A 20636-nucleotide genomic window follows, 5' to 3' on the forward strand; every position below is an offset into this window, starting at 1 on the left:
GGACGGGAGTGGGGGCGGCCGAGACCCAAGTTCACCCTCCCCGCCCGCTCGTCCGACGGGCCTGGGGGGCTTAGGGACGGACGTGACTCCCACCGGGCCGGGCGCTCGCCAGCGGGAGCGGTGCCAGTTTGCTCCGAAACCGGGAGGGCGGAGGCCCGGGCCGGCGGGGAGGGTCCCCCGGGGTCCCGCGCGCCTCTCTCCGCAGCTCCCCTCCCGCCGCCCCTCCCGCCTGGCTCCCTCGCTGCTTCCCCGGGCGGGCTGGACCCGCGCGGACTTGCCCCGGACCTGCGGGGAGCGCCCCGGGTCCTTAATGACAGCTTGAAAGCGGCTGTTGGAAAAGTCGAAAGGGATGAGGCGGACGCGGGGCGTGTTTCGCTCCTTTGCAAGAGTCGAAAAGGGAGCTGGGAGCTGCGCGCTGGCCCCAGGCCCCCGCGCCTCGCCGCCAGCAAGTAGGTGGGGGAGCCGCCGCCAGCCCCGTCCCGCTCCCAAGCCTCGCCCGCTGCGCCCTGGCCGCGGGCGCCGAGAGGGTGCGGGGCCCGCGGTGCCTCCTCCGCCCTGCGCACTGCCCTGCCTGCGCCACTCCGCTCCGGGCGGCCCCAGACGCGGGCCTCTCCGCGCAGCACCCGCGGCCCGCCCGGCGCAGCCGCCTCCCCGCACCCCGGCTCCGGGGGGCCATGAGGGGGCGGTGGAAGGGGCACTGCTCCTCGGGCATTACTTAGAGACGCCGGACCGCCCCGCCCTCCCGCCCGCCCGCCCTCTCTCCCGCCCGGGCCCGCGCGCCACTCCGCCAGAGGGTAAGTCGGGAGTGCTTCACCCCCTCCGACAGCTCTCCCTCCCCTTCCACCCCCCACCCCCACCCATCAAAGTTTTCTGAACCGTGGGGAGATGGGTGGAGGAGGAAGAGGGTCCAGCCAGCCTCCGTCCGTCCTTCCCCTCGCTCGGGCTAACTTTCCCCACCGCCCCTCCATCCCCCGCGGAGCCGCGCGGCGAGCTGACAATTGGAGCGCGGCTCCTTTAAGAGCCCGGCTGTGCCTCCCGGTAGCTGAAGGTCATTAAACACAAAAGCGCTCGGCGCTGCGGTCCAATATAGCGCATGCGCCCTGCCCGGGGACTGGCAGGGAGACGGCAATATGGCGAGAATGCCTGGCCGCGGGGACTGGAGCACCAGCGCGGGCGGCAGCGCCACCGCCGCCGCCGAGAACAATGGGGAGCGGGGCGAGGGCGAGCGCGGGGCGCGGGGTCGGGGGCGCCGCCGCGGCCGCCCGCACGACTGCAGCGCGGGCGAGGAGGAGGAGGAGGAGGAGGAAGAGGAGGACGAGATCCAGGAGGTGCAGATAACGGGGGACGAGGAGGAGGAGGACGCAGGCGGGGGGCTGGAGGAGGACGAGGAGGAGGAGGAGGAGGAGGAGATGGGGCTGGACTGGGATGCGCGCCTGGAGCCCGAGGACTCGGCCGGGGAGGAGCTGGAGCCGGAGCCGGAGCCGGTCCGTAGGATCGATATGGACCAGGGCGCCGCGCTGGAGCCCGAGGCGCCGCCGCGGCTGCTGCCGGCCCGCGCTCGCGGCGCGCCTCCCGGGGACGGCGCGGAGCTGGACCCCGACGGGCTGCAGCGCCCCGAGCGGGCCCGGCTGAGCGAGAACACCCGGCTGGCCACCCGCTACGCCGTGCGCATCTTCCGGGAGTACCTGAGCGAGAAGGCGCAGAGCCCGGACTTCGAGACCATGGACAAGGGGGCGCTGTGCCGCGTGCTGCGCTCCTTCTACGCCGAGGCGCGCTCCAAGAGCGGCCAGCTCTACAGCAAGTCGTCGCTCATCAGCATCCGCAGCTCCCTCAACCGCTACCTCAACGAGCCGCCCTACTGCCGCACGCTCGACCTCACCAAGGACCCCGAGCTGCGCAGCGCCAACCTGACGCTGGCCGCCGTCATCCGCAAGCTGGAGGAGCAGGGCGCGGGGCCCGTGGTGCAGAAGCAGGCCATCACGCGCGCCGACCTGCGCAAGCTCTACACCTCCAGCGTCTTCGGCGCCGGCACGCCCTTCGGGCTGCTCAACAAGGTCTGGTTCGAGACGTGCATGTACTTCTGCACGCGCGGCCGCGAGAACCAGCGCGAGCTGGAGGAGGACTCCTTCGGGCTGGCCATGGACGAGGACGGCCGCAAGTTCGTCTACTTCAAGTCCCTCGGGCCCTACCACAAGTCGCGCTCGTCGTCCTGGAGCAAGAAGCGCGCGGAGAGCAGCGACGAGGAGAACCTGCCGCGCATGTACGAGACGGGCACCGAGTTCTGCCCCTACGCCAGCTTCGTCAAGTACCTGTCCAAGCGCAACCCGCTGTGCAAGGCGTTCTTCCAGCGGCCGCGGGACCACTGCAGCGAGGGCGACGTGACCTGGTATGAGAACAAAGCCATCGGCAAGAACTTGCTGGGCACCCGCATGCAGATGCTCTCCAAGGCGGCCAAGCTCTCCAAGACCTACACCAACCATTGCATCGGCGCCGTCTCCATCGCCACGCTCAACAGCATCGCGGGCATCGGCACCAAACTGGGCTCGCCCGCCCTGCAGGGCTGCTACGCCGAGGCTCTGAACGGGGCGGCCCGCCACCACTCCCACCACCCCCCGGCGCCTCCCTCCCACCACCACCGCCCCCAGCCGCCCGCGCTGGGGAACACCTACGTCCTCCCCAAAGACAGCCTGGGCGCGCCCGACGTGAAAGCCGAGGCTGCGCCCAAGCGCGCCCTGTACGAGTCGGTGTTCGCGCCGGGGGACCTCTGCGGCCCCTCTTCGCCCAAAAGACTCTGCCTCCGGCCCTCGGAGCCCGCGGACGCGGCGGTGGTGGTGGTTTCCGTGAAACACGACCCCCTGCCTCTCCCTCCCGAAGCCAATGGGCACAGAAGCACCAGTTCTCCCGCCATAGTTCCACCTGCTATCGTTTCCCCCGCCCAGGTAACCGAACTAAACTCTGTGCATGCCTGTTCCTTCCGTGTGGCCGGGAGGCTAACTTGTGCTCCTGCGGGTCCGGGTTGGGGCAAGTTCGAAAAAGTAGCAGATATGCGGGGTCCCCTTCGGTTTCGCCCCGAGGAGCTTAACTCCGGGCGCTTTTCAGGGAAGGTCGCACCCGGTCTCGGAAGGTGGGAGAGGGCCATCGCCCTAATGATTACCCCCACCATCACAGCTGCGCTTCCAAGTTAGCAGAACAAAAGGGTGAGCGCGCCCACAGCCTCCCATTGAAGGCAGGGTTCTAAGGCCACGAGTGCAGGGTACTGCACGGATAAAGGAAGCAGTTACCTAGACTACATTTGCATAAAGGAACCATTAAAATACTCTATTGCATATTCACCATAACTTATGAAGTTCGGGCACCAGTTAGAAATTATGAGAAAGCAAGCGTGCCAAGCCCACTTCCTGTCAGGAGGCGGGAGTGGAGGGCCTGGCCACTCCGTGCCAGGAGCATGTAGTTCATGACACGTGTGGGGTGTCATGAACATAAACTGAGGTCACGGCTGAAGTTACTATTAGATGGAAAGGAGACCTGCCCCAGCAGCCAGGCTCTGCCCCGAACATTGGCCCTGTGGTGCCCGGCACTGGGGCACGAAAGCGTTGCTGTCTTTCCCAGCCCCATGGGGCTCAGGATGGGCGGGGGGGTGCCGACAGGACGTGTGAATATAGGGAATTAAGACACACAGCACAGGATGTGGCACGAACCCCAAAGGAAGGGTTGTGGCCCAGAAGCTGAGCCACCTCGGGCAAGTCCAAGTCGGCTCACCTCTCTGGGCTTCGGGGTCCTCCTCAAAGATCAGGGCAGTGTTTTTTGCTTGTTTGTTTTGGCTTGGTTTTTTGTAGCAAAGGTGGAGACTGATTGAAGAACAAGGACAGATTCCCACGTGGGGAGGGGGAGGGGGAGGGGGCCCCCCAGGGCAGCCCTTTAACATTGAAGTTATTAATGCTACGCAGCACCACGTTCTAGGTGGAGACCGGGGCCTTAGGTGGAGGCTTCTGGTCTTGGGGTTTTCCCTGGAGGAATCTATTCGCATGATTAAAGTGGCCTTTATCTCGGAGACTCCTCTCTCCCAGCCAGACCCCGGAGGGCCCCGGGGCCGGCCGGGCTCTGCAGGCGGGAGCAGCCACCCACCGGAGGTTTCACAGCTGTGCCCTCCCTGCCAGGGAGCAGCGTGGAATCCGGGCCGTACGTCTGCAAGTGCAGTGCAGGCCCTTCAGGGAACAGATGTCAGGTACCTCTGCGCTTTTTCCCAAGTGGAAATTCCAGTTCTGGACAAACTGACCCTTTCAAACATTTACCAGCTAATCAGCGAGCCTCAAGGCCAACTGAGAAAGGCTGTGAGCGATCATAGAAACACCCAAGTTCTCGAAACTCTGCGAGGCTGTGGGCTCTCGGTCTTCCCCTCTGTACTCCTGGTGTGTGGAGCGCGTTTCCGACAGGCCCGGAGGTTGGCTTAGGGCAGGGGTGGGGAACCTTTCTTCCGGCCAAGGACCACTGGGCTATTTATAACACCATTCGCGGGCCATACAGAATTATCAGCTCAGAAGTGAGCCTGCTATATTTGGTCAAACGTTTCATGAACTGCCCGCTAATGCCTTGGCAGGGCCAGACCGAAGGACTTCTCAGGCCTTATATGGCCCGCGGGCCCATGTTCCCGACCTCTGTTTTAAGGAGGATTGCTTCTCTTTGGAGAATTTGGGTTTGCTTTTCCTTTGAAAGCAAAAATGAATGTTCATATTCTTCTACTAAAGTGAAAACCCTTAAAACGCCCTGGTTCCGAATAGCATCTGGTTAAGAGCTAGAAGCCTACGAGAGTTTAGTGAAGTGCATGTCTGCTCGGAATAATAACGACACAGTTCGTCTCCTGGCGTCTGTCTGCTGGCTTCCTGACACCCGTGTCATTACAGAATCATGACCTAAGACCCCGGCGATTCGCCGGGTTTGTGTAGCTGCTTCCTTTGGTTTGAAGGAGTGCAGTCTGTCGCAGTCTTTTATTTTAACCGGGTGAGACACATCCGTTCTCTAAACCTGAAGACTAGTTCTTCTCTTTTTTTCTTGAGTTGTCAGTTAGCTCCCAAGTTAAGTATGAATGTGAGTATCCACATATTGGTTATGTCCTTACCATGGCTCTCGAACTAAGTCCCCTGTAGTTAAAAATGCGACTAAAAGTTGTTCTCTCCGCACATAGTTAACAGTCAGCTTCTCACTGACATTGGAGTCAGTTTTTAGAAATCAGCAGTAAGAAATGTACAGGCACGCTGCAGTAAGCACCAGAGAACTCGCTGTAGGAAGCCCGAGTATTCTAAGTCTAAAACCAATGTTTCCGTAAAAGCTGAGCTTAAACTTTTCCTGCGTCTGTTTATTAAAACCACTGTAGCGGTTGAGGTCCAGGGCATTTCCTGGGATTGATGACTGGCCCAAGGCATAGCTCCAGGTGGCCATCTCCTCCAGCTGGCACGAATCCCCGGGGAATGCCATGTGCCCGTCCCGGTCCAGTCCTCGGTACTTAATTATCAACACGGGCTGTCTGACCTCACTCCTGACGGGACCCCGAGTGCTGTGTCCCCGAAGTCCACTGGTGCCCATGCTATTCTGGACTCTCGCTAATGCCGCCACACCTTGGTGCTGGAGTTCCCTTCTGACATTGTGAGCTTCTCAAAAAAAAAAAATGAAGAGCCTGTTACTTTTCAGGGGTGGGGCCCCTTTTTTCCTGCCAAGGGCCACTTGGATAGTTAAAAGATCATTCGAGGGCCATCCGAAGTCATCAACTTAAAATCAGCCCGCTGAACTTGGTCAGACATTTCGTTAACTCCCCCCTAATGTCTCGGCAGGGCCAGCCCCAAGGATTTCATGGGCCTTAGGCGGCCCGCAGGCCAGGCGTCCCCCACCGCTGCATTTAAATGCATTGACCCTTTTTATGAGGACATTAATAAGCGAGTTGGTTATGGGACTGGCTGGAAAATGAATGCGCTTGAGGATTAACGAAGATGGAGTTTGTGATTTTTACTCCTGTGAAGTGCGTGGGTTTTGTTTTTCATGGGGGGGAGGTGTGATCGTTGCTCTAACTGATTCGCTCTTTAACTCTTCCTCTTGAATGGCTGCGTTCAACGTCAAGAGTAGGTTTAGTTCCCTTTTCCCCCACGAGCTGCTGTCATCTCAGATGGTCCGGTTATGGGTGCAACTTCCCAGCTCCCAGGTGGCGATCACGTGGTTCATCTTCCACGGTTTATCGGGCCTCTTCTGCATCCTCCTGGCCGGTCTCTGCATCTCCACAGCATTTTCCCCGCCTCGGAGAACAGTCCTTCGGTTTAGAGAGATGACACAGATTTCCAGCGTTGGTCTTTATAACCTAACTTACACAACTGTAGAATACCAATAGGAGCTGAGATTTTACATATCATCGTGCTGTTGCCTCGTGTGTATATAGACTGTGCCTCTCTCCAGGACCAAACGAAAAATGTGAACATGAGCTCCCTGAAGTGCACTGGGGAGCATTCGTCAGCCTGTGACAAAGCTGCAAGTCAGTTGCACTCACTTGACCCTAACCCAGATTATTTCCAGAAATACTTTTAAGGAATTCCGAAAGTGGAAAGTCTATTAGCGGAAAGATTCCGGAGTCGGCGGAGCATGTCCGCTGCTGCTGTTTCATTGTCTTCAGTGGGGGCCAGAGTTGTCCTCACTGTTTCCGAGCTGGAAACTGGAGCACCCCCCCCCGTGGGGCGTGCATCCCTCCTGCCCTCGCCTCGAGGAGCCAGCGCTGGTTGCACTGGGAGGCCAGCTCACTCCGGTCCAGGTGCTGCGCTTTCATCTATTCCTATGACCGTTTCATTTTGCATTTGAAAGTAGGCAGGAGGGATACTCATTTCTACTTAAAGATGGATCACACCCTCCCCCTGCCCCCCATGAAAAGATGGATACAGCTGGGCTGGTGTGGCTCAGTGGTTGAGCATCGACCTACAAATGGGGAGGTCATGGTTTGATTCCTGGTACCCGGGTTGCAGACTCAATCCCCAGTAGGGGGCATGCAGGAGGCAGCCGATCAATGATTCTCTGTCATCATTGATGTGTGTCTCTCCCTTCCTCTCTGAAATCAATAAAAATGTATTTTAAATATGTATGTCTATATATATATATACTTTAAAAAAAAAGATGGATACAGACTTTTATAAATGTGGAAGGAGTCGTATGTTTAACAGCTGTAGCTAGTGTGAGAACTTTTTTTACAGTGATTATCTGGAGCTTATTAGGATAACTGCTCTGTTTAAAACGGATATTTTCCTGATTTTTATTTATTTAAAATATATTTTTATTGACTTTTTTAGAGAGAGAGGAAGGGAGAGGGACAGCGAGAGAAAAACATCATTGATCAGGAGGGGGCAGCCCACCAGGGAGAGAGCCTGCAACCCGGGCCTGTGCCCTGGCCTGGAACCGAACCAGCGACCTCTTGGTTCCTGGGTCGACGCTCAACCACGGAGCCACGCTGGCCGGGCCCGATTTTTGAAATGTTAATTTGTGGCCACACTCCTTTTTCTGCTGCAGGAATGTTTGCTCTGCTTTATGGAAAGTTCCCGTTGGTGGAGGAACTAAATTCACTAACATTAAGCATGTAACTTCTTCCCTTCACTCGGGAGGCAGTTACTGAGCGTCTGCTAACCTGGCTCTTGTACTAGGGATCTCTATAAATTCTCTGTTTCAAGTCGTCTCATTGGCAAGGTTTTGGCCTCATTACATATTAAAACTAGATAAAAATAAAGAAAGTTAACAGGTGATGTTTTACAACAGTCATTTTGGGGGGAAATCTGTACCTTCACTCTTGCTTATTGCAATCCGTACTCAGGTGTATTATTTTAAATTGATATAAACCCACATCTGTGTCAGCTCACTATTAAATCCCATCCAAGAAATAGGAAAAGTATTTGCTGCCAGAGGAGAAAGGAAATCCCGTTGATCTGAGTCCCGTGTCACCCTGATTGGAAAATCTGGCTCCCCTAACAAATGACAAGCCACAGGCCCTTCATTCTCTCGGCCTTGCAAGCGGACCTGAAGCCCGAAGAGCCCTCCTTCCCGCAGGGCTGCCGGCTCGGTCACAGAAGGAGGCGAAAATGCGCTCCCTGGAGGGCTGACAGATTTAAGAGAGAATCAGGTAGTGCTTTCTGGGAAAAAAGGAAAGGAATTTGGAAAGGAATGCGGACGGATGGCAGAGATAAATGTTGCTTGTGAGTAATCCACTTACCAAATTAGAATGTCAGGGCCAGTTGGGCAGATTGTAATCATCAGTGCCTCCACGTTCTACTCCTTGTCTCCTGGCCGGTTAACCCAGGGGACTCAGGTGTTCCCCCCCGCCCCCCCCCCCCCCCCCCGTTTCATCCACCTTCCTCTCCCAGCACAGCGGCTGCGATCTCTAGAGATCAGCAGAGTGGCTCCCTCCGGCAGTTTTGAGGTCACCGTCCCATCCTCTCACCGATTCTGTGGTTACGAAGTAGATAGAGTGTCATCGTTACTAATGACCCAGAGGTACTGCCGGCTTTAAAGTGGTTCGCCTGGGAGCTTATCGATCATGTAGGATCTCGCCAATCTGTTCCCCCGAATCAAGTTTTAACAAGATTCCCAGGTGATCTGTGTGCACAGAACATCTTGATGAGCAGTGGTCTGTGGTCTCTCACCTCAGCCTCACACAGCCCTGCAAGGAGTGATGGTCATTATTCCCATTTAGCAGAGGAGGCCACCAAGGGGAACGGGTGTTGGCTAACTTGCTTAAGGGCTAGGAACTAGTAGGCAACTGTGGCAGGCACGCCTGATCTGAGTCTCTGCTTTTGAATCCATGGTTTGTTGATTACAAGGTTCTTATCACCTGTTCAAATAAAAGAACCCAGTAAGGAAAAGGTGATACAGCAGATTCGTATCACTGCCTTACCTGTTTTTCTAGCACGACGTGAGCAGAGAAAACTTGTTAAGACACAGGGAAAGCCCAGCCGGTGTGGGTCGGTGGTTGAGCGTCAAACTATGAACCAGGAGGACACGGTTTGATTCCCGGTCAGGGCACAGGCCTGGGTTGTGGGCTTGATCCCCAGTGTGGGGCGTGCAGGAGGCAGCCGATCAGTGATTCTCTCCCATCATTGATGTTTCTGTCTCTAAGTATATTTAATTTAAAAAAACACACACAGAGTAAAATTAAAAAGCAGAAAACAGAATAGAATATAATTGACCCTTGAACAATGGGGGGAGGGGGGAGGGGGCGTCTCTCTCCCCCTTCGTACCCCCTCCACAACCAGAAATTCATGAGTAACTTTTGACTCTCCAAAACACTTAACTACTAATGGCCAGCTGTTGACTGGAAGCCTTACTTATGCCAGTGGTCGGCAAACTCATCAGTCAACAGAGCCAAATATCAACAGTACAACGATTGAAATTTCTTTTGGGAGCCAGATTTCTTAAACTATATAGGTAGGTACATTGTTATTAACTTAATTAGGGTGCTCCTAAGGCTTAGGAAGAGCCCCACTCAAGGGGCCAAAGAGCCGCATGTGGCTCGCGAGCCGCAGTTTGCCGACCACGGACAGGCGGTCGATTAACACACGCTTTGTATGTTGCATGTGCTATGTACGATGAAGTAAGCTCGAGAAGAGAACATGCGAGTAAGGAGGTACACTTACAGTCGTGATTGGAGACAGTCCTCACGGAAGTGGGCCCCGCGGTTCAGCCCGAGCTGCTGGAGGGTCCGCGGTGTTCCCCATGTTGGGCCCGTTCCCGACGGGCTGTGTGCGGCCCCGGGCCTCGCTGGGCCTGGCGACTGTACCCGCCGCTACTGAGAGCCGTGTCTCATCGCGGTCCAGAGCAGGCCAGACCCCGGCCAGACCTCAGTCGGCCCCGAGCCTCCCGGGCCCCAGCGGCCTCGGTCAGGTGGGGACAGAGGCGAGGCCTGGGGTCCGTGGTCCTCAGGGCGTAATGAGCTGTGATTTGAAAAGTGCGTGAACCGTTTTCTATCCCGTTGCTGTCTTTGCACAGAGTGTTTCCGTTGGAAGAACAGCTGGTCTGATGCACGAGCCCTGGTCCCAGTCTCCTTCCTTCTCTGTGACTCTCTGGTCCTCCTTCCGGGACGCCCATGTTCTCCTAACACAGCGGTCGGCAAACCGCGGCTCGCGAGCCACATGCGGCTCTTTGGCGCCTTGAGTGTGGCTCCTTCACAAAATACCACGTGCGGGTGCGCACGTACAGTGCGAGGGAAACTTCGTGGCCCGTGCGCGGAAGTCGGTTTTCGGCCTGGGCGAGTCTATTTTGAAGAAGTGGCGTTAGAAGAAGTGGGGGTACGTTCGCTGAGGTCGACCCCTCAGATTGAGGACGTTTTAGCAAAGGCCAGCTTAGGAGCACCCTAATGAAGCTAATAACGATGTACCTACCTATAGAGTTTAAGTTTAAAAAATTTGGCTCTCAAAAGAAATTTCAATCGTTGTCCTGTTGATATTTGGCTGTGTGGACTGATGAGTTTGCCGACCGCTGTCCTAATAGATGGGGACTCCCAGGAGCGCCGGGCCCCCTCTCACTGTACCTCAGAAAGCCCGCCCTGTGAGTGCTTCATTTACCCGAATCTCTCGTCCTCGCCTCTGCTTTTCTCTAAGATTTGCGTGTGCCCAGGCCCAGGCGGGGTTCCTCCACACCCGCCTCTGGGCTCCTGCTTCTCCTTGGAGCCTGGGCACATTCCAGGTGCCGTGGGGCAGAGGGAGGCCCTGTGGCCATAGCTGCTGCCCCAATGCCAGCGGGCTCACAACAGTCACATCAGAATGAAGCCAGCAGCTTTTCACAAAAGATTAGCTTTTATCTGGAATGCTTCGGGACTAAGGGAGCAGCCATAATACTGGGGTCTTAAAACATCGCGACAGTTGTTACCGCAATAACTTTGGTGAATTCTGATGTCCATATTCTAGGAGAAGGGCCTGGATTTCACGAGACCCTGTGTTACGGTATTTGTAGCTCCCTGAGGCATCCTTGGGCTGTAATTCTCCAATTCTTGACTTTGTCGTGGAGATTATATACGGCAACAGGCGTTCCACTCAGAGTTGGTGTGTACTAATATGTGCTTTGAATAGACTGCAGAGTCCGGGGAACTGGTTGGCGCTTGAGCAGCATTGCTGACCACGGAACCGCCTTATGACTCGGCGTGGCCTCTCACGAAACAGAAATGATTGACAGGACACTGCAGGATTCCTTCCCTCCAATTTAGCTTGCCCTCCGAATAGTCACAGTATTCAGCCGCTGCAGTCCTAATGGGATAACTTCGTGGGCTTTTCATGTGATTCGTTAATAATTAATCACTTTAATTAATAATGCTATTGATTTTATTAAGGCAGCTTATCTGGAATGTCATTTTCTCCTTTGTGACACTCTTTCTGACAGAAACCACATTGGAGACTTTCCATATTCCATCCTGAACAAATGCCTCATGGTTTTCTACTCTAGAAGAAAAGAGGCTTGCAGAATAGTTAGCTCTCGTGGATTGGAGGTAGCAGTTTAAAAACATGTTGCTGCAGAAGCACGCAGACACAAGTATAATAAGATTATTAGGGAGCTGATCATACCAGCTTCACGGTGTTCATTCACATGCTAATATTTTATAATTAACAGTGGGATAGCCACGGTGCTGGTGATTTCACTGTCTTCCCGATTGTGTTATGATTGTGTTATGAGGGAAGGGGGGATGGGAGAGTTCCAGGTGCGGGTCTCGAGTTATTTTTAAGTTTTTGAGCAGGGTCCTGGACTCACAGGTTCTGTTCCCGGCATTTACCCATTATCTCAAGGGAGGGACTTGAGAACCGCCGCCGGGGTGTGAGTGACCGTGGACGGGGGGGGTCAGGGGAAGGAGACTGCCCTGCGGAAACCTCTGGCCGGAGGTCCGTTTCTAAAGGCTGGTGTTGAGCACCTGCTGGGCGCCGGGGTGGGGGTTGGGGGCAAGGAGGACGTGAGAGGTGTTCAGAGAGGACCCTGGAGAAATCGCAGGGGGCACTGGGTGCCGTCGGAGAGGAAGGAGAGGGCCTCGCCCTGGCAACGCTGCGCACAGGTGCACCCAGAGGCTCCCGGGTGTGTTCCCGTCTAAGAAACGGGACCGCGTGGCCCGGCCCAGCCACGTCCACACCTCGGCGTGTGCACGGAGAACGTGGAAGTGAAACATAGCATCTCGCCTGTCAGCAGCGTCCGCCTTTCCTGGCTCTCACACGGAGACGCCGGGAAGCCTGCGTGCAGGAGGAGTCCCAGCCCCGCTGGCCGCCCGGCCCCGACCCCTCAGGGGTGGCTGCGCTGCTGATCCCCACGACTTCAGATCGAGTGCCAGGCCGCGGCCCAAAGAGGCCGCAACGGTGCGGGGCCATCGCCTTTAATCGGAGGCCCGGATGCCGAGCGCCGGCCTCGGTCCCAGCGCTGCCGTCACACCTGCCTGGGGACCGTGGTCCGAGCGGCCGGTTCCTACGGCGCCCGGGAGTCGTGCTTCACAGTCCGCAGACCTTTCCCTGCGTGATTTCCTGCTGAGGAAGCTCTGCAGGGGCTGGGCAGGTGGAAGGCGGGACACGGATACAGGCCTGGGGTTGGGGCTGGGGGAGGTGGGTGGAGGGACACGGATACAGGCTTTGGGGCAGGGGTTGGGGGAGGTGGATGGAGGGACACGGATACAGGCTTTGGGGAGGTGGATGATGGGACACGGATACAGGTCTGGGGCAGGGACTAGGAGAGGTGGATGGTGGACATGATACAGGCCTGGGGCAGGTGGATGATGGGACATGGATACAGGCCTGGGGGAGGGGTTGGGGCAGGTGGATGGAGGGACAGAGACACAGGCCTCGTCCTTGGAGACTCGCTGACAGTCTTGTCGGGGAGGCAGACAAGCGCCCCGGGCGTTAACCCTGGCGGGAGGGGGTGGGGAGCCCGTGGTGCTCTGTGCACAGCGGAGCGGAGTGAGGGCGGAGGACACACTGAGCTGCCCGCCCAGCACGGGAGCCAGCGCCCTGAGGCTGAGCCGCTTCCAGTCCACCCGCTGCCGAGAAGCAGTCAGGCCCCAGGGCCGGCCGGGCCCGCAGCCCGCTCCGCTGTCCCCTGAAGATGGGGAAGCCCGTCCCTGGCTTTCCCGGAATGAGGGGGACGCGGGTTTGCGTTTCAGGACAGAAGAGGGACCGTCTCGCTCAGGGTGGCAGCGTGGCCCAGCCTTCCAGGGGTCGGCACTCGCTCAGGACGGAGGTGGCTGAACGCTGTCGTCATTTAGGGTCTTCTAAGGAAGTGGTTCTCAGCCTTCTGGCCCTTTAAATACAGTTCCTCATGCTGTGACCCAACCATAACATTATTCTCGTGGCTACTTCATCACTGTCATGTTGCTACTGTGATGAATCGTCATGTAAATCTCTGATAGACAGGATGGTCTTAGGCGACCCATGAAAGGGGCGTTCGACCGCCAAAGCGGTCGCGACCCACAGGTTGAGAACCGCTGCTCTAATATGAAGCCCTGCTCCGGGCACCCTCCCTGCGATGGCCCAGTGCTGACCCCAGGCCCCGGTCTGGCCTCTGGGCGCAGGAGCCTGCCCCTGGTCTGGGCGCAGGTGGCGGCCCCTGGTCTGGGCGCAGGTGGCGGCCCCTGGTCTGGGCGCAGGTGGCGGCCCCTGGTCTGGGCGCAGGTGGCGGCCCCTGGTCTGGGCGCAGGTGGCTGCCCCTGGTCTGGGCGCAGGTGGCGGCTCCTGGTCTGGGCACAGGTGGCGGCCCCTGGTCTGGCCTCTGGGCGCAGCTGGCGGGCCCTGGTCTGGCCTCTGGGTGCAGGTGGCGGCCCCTGGTCTGGCCTCTGGGTGCAGGTGGCGGCCCCTGGTCTGGCCTCTGGGCGCAGCTGGCGGGCCCTGGTCTGGCCTCTGGGCGCAGCTGGCGGGCCCTGGTCTGGCCTCTGGGCGCAGGCGGCGGCCCCTGGTCTGGCCTCTGGGCGCAGGTGGCGGCCCCTGGTCTGGCCTCTGGGCGCAGGTGGCGGCCCCATCCCGGTCCCTCCCTGGCTGTTGTGTGATGGAGGACATGCTCCCAGGGCCCTTGTCCTTTCCCCGCCCCTGGGGGCCCTTAAAGGAAAAGTGAACCAGTGCCAGCGCAGAGCTCCGACTGGTTAAAAGCACCATAAAAAGGCCGGTGAAGCGCCTGGCAAAGGGAAGCGTTTACTACACGAAGGTGCTTTGTGCCCCCTCCCACCCCCCCGGCCCCCGGCGGCTCCGCAGGCTGCTGGGCAGGCCTTGCCCAGGCACCAGGGCCTCCCGGAGCCACTGGCCGCTGGGGAGTGACAGGCCTGGAGGCAACACCAGGGACATCGGAGCCAAAGGGAAGCCCAGGACAGGCAGCAGGAAGGCGAGGCCGGGGGTGCGGCTGAGGCAGCGCAGTGTCGGGGGGCGTGGGGAGCAGAGCCCCGGGAGCTCTCACCGCTGGCCGTGGTGTGGGCGGTACTCAGCTTCGCATTGGCAGGTGGACGTGGGGATCCTGCCCTGTGGTTGGTAAGTGCTCGGGGACGTGACTTCTTACAAACCGTTTCTATTGTGAGAGATGGTGAAGGCGAGGAAAAGCAGAGGGGTCATAAACAACTTACAGCGGAGCCTCCGTTTTCTCTTTTCAAGCTAAGACCCCCAAATGCACAACATTTTTATAAACACAGGCGAAGGAATGGACATATGTAAAGACATCAGTAGGAAATCCCACATCTATGGGAGGAAGAAAATAATGATCAAAAGGCAAAGAATAAAAACTGAAGTTCAGAGAAAAATGCATATTAAATTCTAAGCCCCACCCCCCCTTGGAGCCCGTGTGTCACTCACTAAATATGAGAATAAAATTATATCCTCAGTTGTATCATGAAGAGGATAATTTATACTCTATGTGAATGTTGAAAGGATTAATTTTGGGCTAACGAGTAGATTTTAAACAGAAAAAGTTGAAATGGCCTAAGTATTCATGTCTTCAGAGTTCAATAAAAGTATCCATGTCATTAAAAAATACACAATGTGATTTTTTTTCTGATGATCAATGGAATTGATCTCTTTATTTATAATTTTCATTAGAATGTTGTGATACCAGTAAACCCCCAAATTTCTAAGTGTCCTTGAATAAGCAAATATCTTAATGATCTGGAATCCACAAGGATCTTTTAAGCATCTGTCATCGAAAGCAATGCATATGAGCAGGTTATAAGTGACAGGGTTTTCTTTTTTCAATAAATAGTTTTTAGAACAGGCTCATGGCCACTTGACAACCAGGGAAGATCTTATCCAGATGCAATAAAGAACGCGGAACTTTCCAGCAATGTCTTGCCTCAGACAGTGGTGCTCTGTTCGGTGCTGATGCGAGAGAGATTACGTCATTCTCTTCACTCTCTCTGCCTGCTCGACAGATAAAATACTGTTCAACTGATAGAAATCACCAGATAGTTGGCGTGTTAGTCTGACTTGCAACCCACTTGTTCAGAGATGAGTTCAGTCAAGAGCATGTGCGTTATGAAGTACGAACGGAAATTAGATTATTAGCCTCCAACGTGTTGCTTGGTGTCGGGGCTACACGTCTCATCCCTGAAGCATGCCTCCCTCCGGCATGCCAGCAGCTAACACAGATGGTGGGGGAGGGGAGAAGCGCGCCCCCCTTTTGCCTTTCTGTAGTTCTCACAGGCTGGACTGGTAATGAAGTCATAAAATTAACACAAGCCTAGATTAACAGGAGGAAAGACAGTTTAATAATGCGCTCACGGGAGAATAAACTGTATAGGATGCTCAGATCATATAACATGCGGCTCAAAGAAATGGGAGAACTGGTCACCTCTGAAAACTTTTTAGACAAGTAAGCGATACGTTGGGGGGAAATTGGCAGGACCGAGAAAGCCGGTGCTCACTGGACAGGAATCGAGGCCAGGTTATGGGTGCCCTTCAGGGAGGAGTTTAAGCAAAGAGGCCATCAGCTCTGACTGCAGAGACTGACGGGGGAGGGAAGGTGCCCTCCGGCACAGGCTGCTGGTCAAGTGCCTTGAATTCAAAGGCATCGGCCTGCCGTTGTGGGATATTTGGGGGTGGCCTGTCGTGGGCCCCAGCACTGTAACCTGTGACTGTGCACCCTCCGTGTACACAATCCCGTCTTATCCCCATACAGTCTTGTCGGCTGGAGAGAGTGAGTCGCCTGCCCCAGGAAGCACAGTTAGTGACAATGGCAACAGAGTCCCAGGTCTCTCCCATGCCCACTCATTCAACCGGCATCTATGGAGCACCGACTGTGTGCTGGTCACTGGTGACCCAGTCTAGAACACAAGCAAAGTTCTCATTTCTCACGGACTTGGCACTCAAGTGGGAGTGACACACACTCAAACTAACCAAAGTATCGATAGAACAGACAGAAGTGCCCGGCAGGTGTGGCTCAGTGGCTGAGCATCGACCTATGAACCAGGAGGTCAGGGTTCGATTCCCGGTCAGGGCACGTGCCCGGGGTGCAGGCTCGATCCCCAGTGTGGGGCGTGCGAGAGGCAGCCGACCCATGATTGATGTTTCTATCTCTCTCTCCCGTTCCCTCCCTCTCTGAAATCAATAAGAATTAAAAATAAAAAGCCTGAAGGACTGGGTGGCGCCTCCCCCCTGACCTGCAGCCTCCTCCTGGTCAGTGGGCCCCCCACGCGATCGCTGTGCCTGTGACCCCAGTGAGGCTCGGTGGGACCCTCAGCTGCTGGAGCCGTGACCGGCCCCTCTGCTCTTCTGACCAAGGGGCGGCTTTGGGATGCGCTCCTGGGCCGCAGCGGGTCCCTGATGAAAAGGCTGGGGAGGGTGAGTAAGGATAGAAGGGCGCTGGCTCCTCCTTCCGTAGGGACTCGGAGTGGCTGACACCTGAGCCCTCACCTGGGCAGGCGGGCGAGGACCTGGGAAGAGATGGAGTCGCAGGGCCTGGCCCAGAGGCGGACAGGCCTTCGTTCCCAGGCTCCCGTCTTTCTGGTCTCCTCAGTGCTGGGTGTTGTGTCACCGGCAGACGGGGTTCATTGATTCTCGGCCTGATGCTGCCCGAGGGAGTGGAGGTACCGAGGTCTCCCCCACACACAAGCCCCTGAAGAGGCCGGGAAGGTGTTGGTGGAATCCAAAGAAAATATTAACAAAGGGGGCACTTGTTTGTGAAACGCTCAGCCCGTGTTTGTGATGCTGAAGAAGCGAGATTAGCAGTGAGAGTGAGCGGCTGAGTCCCCGTGAGAGTGAGTCCTGTCCTCCCCGTGGCTGGGGGCGAAGTCACCGACACCCCTATCCAGCCGCCCCGTCGGCTGCCACAGGGGCCCCGGGGAGACCCGTAGAGCCCCTCTGCCCTAAACTCCTGGCAAAAATGTCTGCAAATCAGCTTTCGACAAATCAAATATTTGTAAACGAGGCGGCAGCGTTTACACGGAGGGAGATTCTGTGTTTAGAGCCCTGTTTGTCCTTGATACGCTATCAGCGCAGCCTGTTTAAACTTAACACGCTTGGTATGCTCGCAGGGGCTGCTGCCGTTTCTACTGGAATTTCTATGTTGTAAGGATGCGTATATGTTTGTGTATGTGACCATATGTATACATGTTTATATGTATGTGTGCATATATACACACACCGTGTCTTTTACAATAGTTGACTCACTGTGATGTATAAAGTAATGAATCTGACTCAATGTGTTTCAACCTGTGATTGAAACTTTCTGATTGATTTCGGGCTGTTTTATCTTTTCTAAAAATAATCTTTGAATTTTTTTCAATTACGGTTGCCCCACACATCTTAGTTTCAGGTGTCAGCGTGGTGAGCAGACGTTGGTACAGCTTGCGAAGCGATTCTGTTTCGTCTTTTATCTCCATAAGCAGCATCGCCCTGCAGACAAGCACGGCGGATGTTTCTGAGAGTGAGACTGTGTCCGTGACTTTCATTCATTCTGTCCTTTACGAGAGTCCGTTCTTGGGACGTTGCCCCTTTTGCCGTTGCTTTGCTTGTATATGTTTGTACACACACACACACACACACACACACACACATAAACGTATATACATATGATCACATATATACAAACATTACGCATGTGCCTGGGAGAGAATGCAAATATTTTATAATAACTTTCTAAAAATATGTTTATTGATTTCAGAGAGGCAGGGAGAGAGAGATTGAAACATCAGTGATGAGAGAGAATCATTGACCAGCTGCCTCCTGCACGCCCCACACTGGAGATCAAGCCCGCAACCCGGGCATGTGCCCTTGGCCACAATCGAACCCGGGACCTTCCAGTCCGCAGGCCGATGACGCTCTATCCACTAAGCCAAACCGGCCAGGGCTATAATAATATTTTAAGGTTGATTTATCGTCTTTGCCTGCTTAGCCCTGAGCAGAAAGGCTCTAAGTATTTAGCCTTCATTTGAAAAAATGAAAACAAATTTTTTAGATGTCAAGGTTAGAAATGAAATCTCCAATAGCACATACAGGGGAGGGGGGAGCCACTTTGCTTAAATCTTCGTTGCACACCTACTGTGTGCCTGGCACGGTGCTGAGCCCTGAAGGGTCGGATGGTGAAGACTAAGCCACGCTCTCCACTGTGTCCCAGCTTAACGTGTTCTCTTGTGTTGATGCCCAGCACGCAGTGGGAGTCACAGCTACGCCCACGTAGGTCACCAGCCTCGTCAAACGAGGTGATGGTAGCAGAGCCCTCCTAGAGCAGGTGTGGGTCCGGCTGGCAGGTGTGCCCTCCGGGCTGGGGGGCAAGGATGGGCTCGCCTGGGTCACCCGGCCTGGAGGTCAGCCCCTCTGTGCTTCAGGTCCAGGCCAGCATTCCTCGCCTCCCTCCGCAAGCCCACTCCGGCCTCTTTCCTTTCTCCTCCCTGGAACCCGGGCTCGTCCTCCCTCTCTCCTTGGCTCGCCCTCCAGCCCCTCCACCCTTCCCAGAGGTCCGCACTGATGCCAGAGCCACCCAGCGTGAGCACTTGCTCCGTTACAGGACCAGCGCGCCCTGTGGGGTTTCCCGGGGAAGGAGCCGGCTTCAGGGGGCGCTGTTGTACTGACTGTTGGGGTTCAGGGCAGAGTCCCTTCGCTGTGTCCGTCTGGCTCTGCCGTCCCGCCGTCTGCCTTGGTTCTGCGGTGACGTGGCCTCTTCTCGCTCTCCTGTGTGAACTGTATGCACGTGAGGACACGGCATACATCAGCGGTTCTCCACCTTCCGGCCCTTTAAATCCAACTCCTCATATGGTGACCCAACCATAAAATTATTTTCGTTGCTACTTCATAACTGTCATGTTGCTACTGTGATGAATCGTCATGTAAATATCTGATACACAGGACGGTCTCAGGCGACCCCTGTGGAAGGGCCGTTCGACCACCAAAGGGGTAGCGACCCACAGGCTGAGAACCGCTGGCCTACACGCATGAGAAATAGCAGCGACTTGTCACTCGCTGGCCTCACTGGCCTGAGGTTTGATCGTGGGCCCCGGCGCCGGGGACTGTCCGGCTTTGCCCCGGAGCCGTGCTCAGGGCGGAGCAGCGCCGCTGGGGACTTCCGTGGGTTTATTTTCTTTGAAACCTGAAAAATACGCCCGCCGCGCCAGGGCACGGACAGCCAGGGCGGGAGGGGGGGGAGGGGGGGGGAGATGGGGCCCGCCTGTCTGCTCCTCCCGCTGCGTCCCCTCCTGGGCCCTGGCTGTGTTCCCGCTTCAAGGCCTGCGGGCGCCTGTCTGAGAGGCGCAGACATCGACGGAGGGCAGTGCAGGCGCCCGTCTGAGAGGCGCAGACATCGACGGAGGGCAGTGCGGGCGAAGAGGGACGGACACGGGCGTGGCTCTTCCGGAACGTCCCAGAGCAGAGGCTGTCCGATCAGTAGGCAGACACTCCGTGTTGAATGTTCCAGAACAGAGAGGGCCAGGGAGGAGGGGAGACCCTGCCGGGCTGGCCAGGCCCGGGGGGGGGGGGGCCCGCGGGCGGTTTCAGGCCTCCCTCCTGGCGTGGGCACTTGGGGGGCCGTCCAGAGGAGGGCGGGGCGGCGTGTTTTGTTTTTAGACGTTCTCTCCCGTGGACAGCAGCTAGAGCGAGGGTGGGGGCATGATGTCTGAGGTCTAAGGCGGCAGCCGTGGGCGGGAGAAGGTGGGACCCACAGGACGTCGGCATGGATGTCAGAGTGGGAGGGGCTCTTAGGGTGAAGGGGGTGCTGCTTAGAAAGGAGCCGCTGGGGGGGGGGGTGCACGGGGCATGGGGCGCATTCTGCTGGGAGAGGCTGAGCGTGGGAGTTCCCAGTTTACAGCTGATCCCTGAAGCTGCATAGGCCAGTGGTTTTGCTTAGAGCAGCGGTTCTCAACCTGTGGGTCGCGACCCCCTTGTCGGTCGAATGGCCCTTTCACAGGGGTCGCCTGAGGCCATCCTGCATATCAGAGATTTACATGACGATTCATCACAGTGGCAATGAAAATAACTTTATGGTTGGGTCACAACATGAGGAACTGTATTTAAAGGGCCAGAAGGTTGAGAACCGCTGGCTTAGAAGTCGTAGCGGGAGACTAGACGAGGACCCCGAGAAGCTAGCATGTTTGCAGGCAGCGGAGGAGTGCTGGCAGGGCCGGGGCGACGGTGCACATAGGGGTGCATGTACGGGACAGGGAGTGGGCGGGTGGGGGATGCAGGTCGGTGCCCTGACTCAGT

The 20636-nt window shown here is 56.6% G+C and overlaps 1 protein-coding gene across 6 annotated transcripts in view; it reads left to right on the top strand.

The window, feature by feature from the left end:
• The first annotated feature begins 653 nt into the window (after positions 1–653).
• KCTD1 (potassium channel tetramerization domain containing 1) overlaps positions 654–20636 on the top strand; it is a 67855-nt gene continuing 47872 nt past the window's right edge. Inside the window, exons 1-2 of one of the 6 annotated variants that reach the window (XM_059707430.1) lie at positions 801–2939; positions 7317–8318. In XM_059707430.1, the coding sequence (XP_059563413.1) occupies positions 1131–2939; positions 7317–7604 (2097 nt within the window). In that variant the 5' untranslated portion in view covers positions 801–1130 and the 3' untranslated portion in view covers positions 7605–8318. The other 5 variants (XM_059707428.1, XM_059707431.1, XM_059707427.1 and 2 more) reach the window with 5 other exon arrangements.

This window comes from Myotis daubentonii, chromosome 8 (assembly GCF_963259705.1).
Source record: "Myotis daubentonii chromosome 8, mMyoDau2.1, whole genome shotgun sequence".
NCBI classification, from domain to species: Eukaryota; Metazoa; Chordata; class Mammalia; order Chiroptera; family Vespertilionidae; genus Myotis; species Myotis daubentonii.